The sequence below is a fragment of the Electrophorus electricus genome, chromosome 4, assembly GCF_041902795.1.
Source record: "Electrophorus electricus isolate QZ-2024a chromosome 4, ASM4190279v1, whole genome shotgun sequence".
NCBI classification, from domain to species: domain Eukaryota; kingdom Metazoa; phylum Chordata; class Actinopteri; order Gymnotiformes; family Gymnotidae; genus Electrophorus; species Electrophorus electricus.
Window position 1 is genome coordinate 36,797,378 of NC_137500.1, and position 5,502 is coordinate 36,802,879.

General features: G+C 41.2%; 1 protein-coding gene across 1 annotated transcript; it reads right to left on the reverse strand.

The window, feature by feature from the left end:
* Positions 1-5,217, reverse strand: tbr1b (T-box brain transcription factor 1b). Its single transcript, XM_027010243.3, has 6 exons — positions 4,485-5,217; positions 3,928-4,082; positions 3,606-3,727; positions 3,039-3,197; positions 2,855-2,916; positions 1-2,130 (listed from the first exon to the last, which is right to left on the reverse strand). The coding sequence occupies exons 1-6, from the start codon at positions 5,174-5,176 to the stop codon at positions 1,284-1,286; spliced, it is 2,037 nt and encodes a 678-aa protein (XP_026866044.1). The 5' UTR covers positions 5,177-5,217; the 3' UTR covers positions 1-1,283.
* Between the last annotated feature and the right edge of the window lie 285 nt (positions 5,218-5,502).

A 5,502-nucleotide genomic window follows, 5' to 3' on the forward strand; every position in this document is an offset into this window, starting at 1 on the left:
ATAGTTAACAGTTACATGCCCTTAACATAATATATACACACTTTCAACAAAGGAAAACCACAGGTAGTAATTGACTGAAATAATTCAGCACCTGTTATGTTTATGGTGCATGTGACAACTATTAGGTTCCAACAGGCCTTATCTGCCTTCCAGATCTGCTGTGGATGTGATGCAAAGTAGACACACTTTGCAAAACGAATTTCTAATGTATTTGTACATTGAAATATGAAAGTACATTACAGAGTTTAATAGATGAAGGAAGTTAGACTTGCATAAACAACATATGATCTCTCGTGGCCTATTGTTGTCTTGATAAATTGTCCATATAATACAACCTACAAAGTTTAAACACAAAGGCAACCATAATTTCAAGTCTTGTGCAGGCTATTTTTTCCAAGGGTTTCATACGTTTGTTATATTTATTGCAAAGAAGCACACCACAATTACATTACTTTGTCAGCAGGCCTGACTGACGTCGCGCTGGAGCTGCCTATTAAATCACAAAAAACGTTAGGGGTCGTAACACGGTAAAAATGATGCATACGATATGACGCCTGTCCTGTACAAGTAATTTAATCTTGGCATTTGAATATCAAGGATTTAAATCTCGGAAAAATAGGATGATTTTTTTTTTCCTGATTAACGGCCTACCAACAGCGTTACAGCAAAGTACACGAAATGAGAGCAACAATGACACAATAGACTAATATTTTCCAAACAGACACCGCGACTCTAAAAAGCAACAGTTATAGCGAGCTATGCATAACAACGCCATTTGATTTCTATTACATTTAACTACCCGAGGGTTGAAGCGCCTTTCAGTCATCTCGGAACATCATTTAGAATAAAATGACACAGGGCCTTACCACTTTACTTGTAACATTAGCATCTTGAAGATAAACAGCCTGTTACCTTGTGAATTTTCTCTAAGAACATCGCACCATGAATCTATTAATTCTGTCCTTTTACATACTGTACATCAACATGTAATGAGATTTTACGGATGTCTAGATAGGTATATACATTATTTAGTTACAATTATACCACTTGATAATGCAACAAGATAATTTGTAAACCTAATATAACGTTTTAAAAAGTACGATAGGTCATAGACCCGGACTATCTTAAACAATGTTGACAGTTAATAAAACTACATATACAAATAAACACGCAAATAAATAAATAAATAAATACCCTAAATAAAATATTAATAGATAAATATAAATCAGATCCCTTCAACATATCAGGACACACCCATGCACTGCATTCTGGTTATACAGTGTCTAACTGTGTGAATAAAAACTGTAATAGCCAATGTCTTTGGAGCAGTTTTTCTCGCACTCCCTCGGTGTTAACATTTCTGATTTTAATGGGGATGACGTTTCTGAAACCGGTGTGGCAGATGGCGAGATCCTCCTCCGCTTGGCTTGTTCAAAAATCCCAGAATCGCTCGAATCAATTGACTTAATTGAAGATGGGGTTTCTATCCAGCTGGATTCCGACAGGTCTTTCGGTTTGGCTTCTTCTGTCCCGCCGAGCGGAGATCTCTCCGGCGCGATGGCGTCACCCTCCTCCAGCCCGACCAGGTAACCGGAGGCGGTCGTTCTGCCCCCGACAGAGTTGGAGGGCCAGCACGAGAGAACCGTGCTCGATTTGCTGCAGTACTGGGGTGGCGTGCGCGCGCCCCACCCCGGGGGCTCCCCGTAATAACCCAGAGGTCTGTTAGAGCACCCCGCTGCGGGCAAGGGGAGAGTCTTAACTCCGGCAGCTGCGTACGACAGAAGGGTGGCCGCGTTACCGGCGAAATCAGCAGCCGCGGCAGCATCGTATGCCGAGGCGGCAAAGTCCAGTCGGTTGTTGGCAGGGGTGACAAACCATCGCTGCGGGGAGGCCACTGCGGTCTCATCGGTTTGTTGCGGGGATAGCAAGCTGTTACTAAGTGGGACGCTGCGGTCCGTGCCAGGAGCGGTACCGACGCCAGGGTGAAAGCGGGACTTGGCATACGAGCTGACAAATTGGTCCTGCAGGAAAGAACCAGTCATGGCATATCTCGCACTAGGCACGATCTGGGAGCGCGGAGACTCACCCGGGGACGGCGTCAACCGATCGATGTCGCAACCTGTGTAGACACTGGAAAAAGAGGGTTGACAAACATAGTATGCACGTGAAATACTCCATGATGAAAGTAATAATAATAATAATAATAATAATAATAATTAGGTAATAAAAACAATAAAATAGGAAATAAATAAAATCATTATAAGAAATAAAATATCTGGGGCGGTTTTTTAAATTATATTATATGCTGTGCATAACGGCACCGATTTTATAAGGAGCCTACAGTTTGTGCAAATGTATCTGAAAAATTATTTTGATGTTTTTTCTTCTCACATTTGCAATATCTAATATAAACATTATTAAACATGTAGAGGATAGATGCAGTACCCTCCTGTTCCTAATGCTACCAAAACCATTAACGTAGTAACGTAAACCAGGGAGAAATGCAGCTACATGGTCGCTATTAATGCACTATACCAAGTTAGACTACTCACAGGTGACACCTGTTGTTTTTGCCATAAGGGAAATACACAGTTTAAGAATTGTGATTTGTTTTTTTCCCGATACCTCGACCAGGAATAGCAGAATAGCTATTAAGAATATTAAGAATAGCACTTTTGCAACTTCAATGCAAATACGTCTGTGCATAAACTTGACTTCGGAAGGCAATTTAATGGATTATTGTAGGCTACATTTTGCTTGATGAACAAACTTTAAAAATAATCGTATTTAAAGGTCGCTAAATAAGATTAGGAATTTAGAAAAAAAATATTGTGTCAAAACAAATAAACCTTACGTGTCATAGTTGTCCCGGAATCCCTTTGCAAACGGATTATGGTCGATTTTTAACTGTGTAATCTGTGGGACGGAAATATAAACAGCAATGACAACACCACTCATCCCGATGATCTAAAAATATATTGTCTATCTATTAACTACTTTGAAGATTATTATTACGGCGGTTATGCGCCGCGTCTTACATCGGTATTTTGATACGCCGTGACAGCGATAAACTGTGTCTCCGGGAAGGTGAAGGTCTGTACGCGTCCAGGTTGGCTCGTGTCCTCTGTTCCGTCCTCGTTCACCTGCACCACGTGCAGCCTGGGCTGATATTTATGCAGAGACTGTAGGACCACCATCTGCAGGAATTCACCCGAACAAACGAAAGTGTCATCGCACACCGGGTCCGCTCAAAGCGACTGTCGATTTCGATTATATTCGGATATTAACTGATGCCGGACTTTAATCTAAAATATTAAAGTATATAATCAAGTTACACCACTGCATGATTAAAAATATAATAGTATAAGAACATTTGCATAAAGTATACAGAAATTAGTAGGTAGTAGTATTTTTTGTTTGTTTTTCTGGTGTGTGTACGTGTGTGTGTGTGTGTGTGTGTGTGTGTGTGTGTGTGTGTGTGTGTGTGTGTGTGTGTGTGTGTGTGTTGTTTATCAATAATTTAGCCTAGATTTGTTGGGCAAATAATAGCTGAAGACATTTACATAATAAACCTACTATGTACCGATTAATATTTATTTACTAACCTGTCCCGTGTTGTTCGATGCCCCTTTGTTGTTCGTTAGTTTAAGCTTTCCAAAAGAAATCTCTTGACGCATCCAATGCGCACCAGTGTTCGGCGAATCTGGGTGCATGTACACCCTGTTTCCTATACATAAAATAATGTAAAAGTAAATTCGATATGTATCAGTGCTGGCAAAGCAAAACTATTCAGAGTTTGCGTGATAATATCAGACTGTATTTTTAAAAAAAAAAAAAAAACGTCTGCAACGGCAACACCACATTACTTAAAGGGCATCAACAAGGCGTCAACAAAAATAAACGCACGCCGTCCATTTTAACACTTACCTGTCACATTGGTGTCCGCTTTACCGCACGGGACCCATTTGCCCCCCTGAAAACGCCAGTGGTTTGGATCCGCGAGGATTACGTCCACAAAAATATTGTAATGAGCAGTAGGATCCAAGCCGGATATATTGAAACTTAAAAACGGGAACATTCGCCTAAGGGCAGACAAAATTAACACTGTTTTAAAAGCTTTATAGTATCGTGGCCTAATTACATTTAATTGCATCTACTATATGTTTATTACACGAATGTAGCCCCACGTGTTTTTGAAACTAATAATAAGAAAAAAAAAATCAGTTTGATGTAGATAGTTTTGCATTGTCCAGCCTAGACGCACTCTAATTGGTGAAACACATGTGAATATACTGCAGTAAATAAACGTAATTATTTAGATTAAGTTTTATGAAATACCCTAAAACACTGTTTTAAAAATCTTAAAATGATGCGTGATGTGTTCCATAAAAGTAAGTTAATCATATAGTCTTACTGTAAATAAAGGAAATTATTGTTTTCCTTAAATATTCAAATGATTGCATATAAAATTACTGAATACCTACCGCCCTTGTTTTGTTATAATCATCTCAGTCTGATGTCTGTGAAACTTAAGCCATAAGGCCCTATTGCACAAATAGACTTGCGCTTTCCCAGGTATGAGTCCGGCTTGCGCAGAGGAGAACTGGTAAAAAGCCGTCCCTTGATAAGCGTGTCCATACTGTTGCGCGTACGGGTAGCCTGCCGTCGGGTAGCCTTGCGGAGAAGTGTTGGTGAGCAAACTATTATATGCTCCATTCGTTATAACCGGATGATGCGCCATGTAGCGACTTGGACTTCCGATGGAAAATGCTGGGTGCGTCGGTCCATGCTGGCTCGGATAGGGGAACATGGCGGTGGGACTTGCTGAAAGCGCCTGGGTTTGGCTGGACTGTGAAAGGAGATACCTTTCTCCAGCAGATCCATCGAAATTGTGACGAATATCAGAGACTCCGTCAAGAGCAGGAGAGAGTTTGCCTCTCTGGACGTCCCCTGATGAGTCCTTTGAGTCGGGGAAATTGTCTGCCTCTGACTGATTCGTCATCCCAGCGGAGTTTTTTTTCAGAGGTGAACTTCTCTCCAGGTTGTCACTAGCGGATATAATAGGATGGCCGTGCAAGGCGAGATCAGACCCCTCCGAATTTGGGTAGCCACTGCCCACATTCATACATTTCTTGGAGAGCGCGAGAGCTGGCGAGATGCAATGTTCGAGCTGCATAGCTCGATGACAAATAGCAATTAACGCGACCAATGTGAGACCACTATCTTAACGCCTTGCGAATGTAACGCGCGAGAAAACGCCTTCCTGTGGTTTGAACGACTTTGTGCAAGAAAGCGAATCAGCCAATTGACACTACCTTGCAATCAAGGAGGCTTTGCTTTTCATTCCTCCGCCTGCATCGTTAATGAATCGACTTTCGCCATTGGTTAACACGTGACAGTAATTTAATTAGACAGAACTTAATTAGGATTATCAAGCAGGCCCTTCACGCCACAATGTATTCACTTCTTGTGGCCAGTGACGTTTGTATACTCAAACCTGTG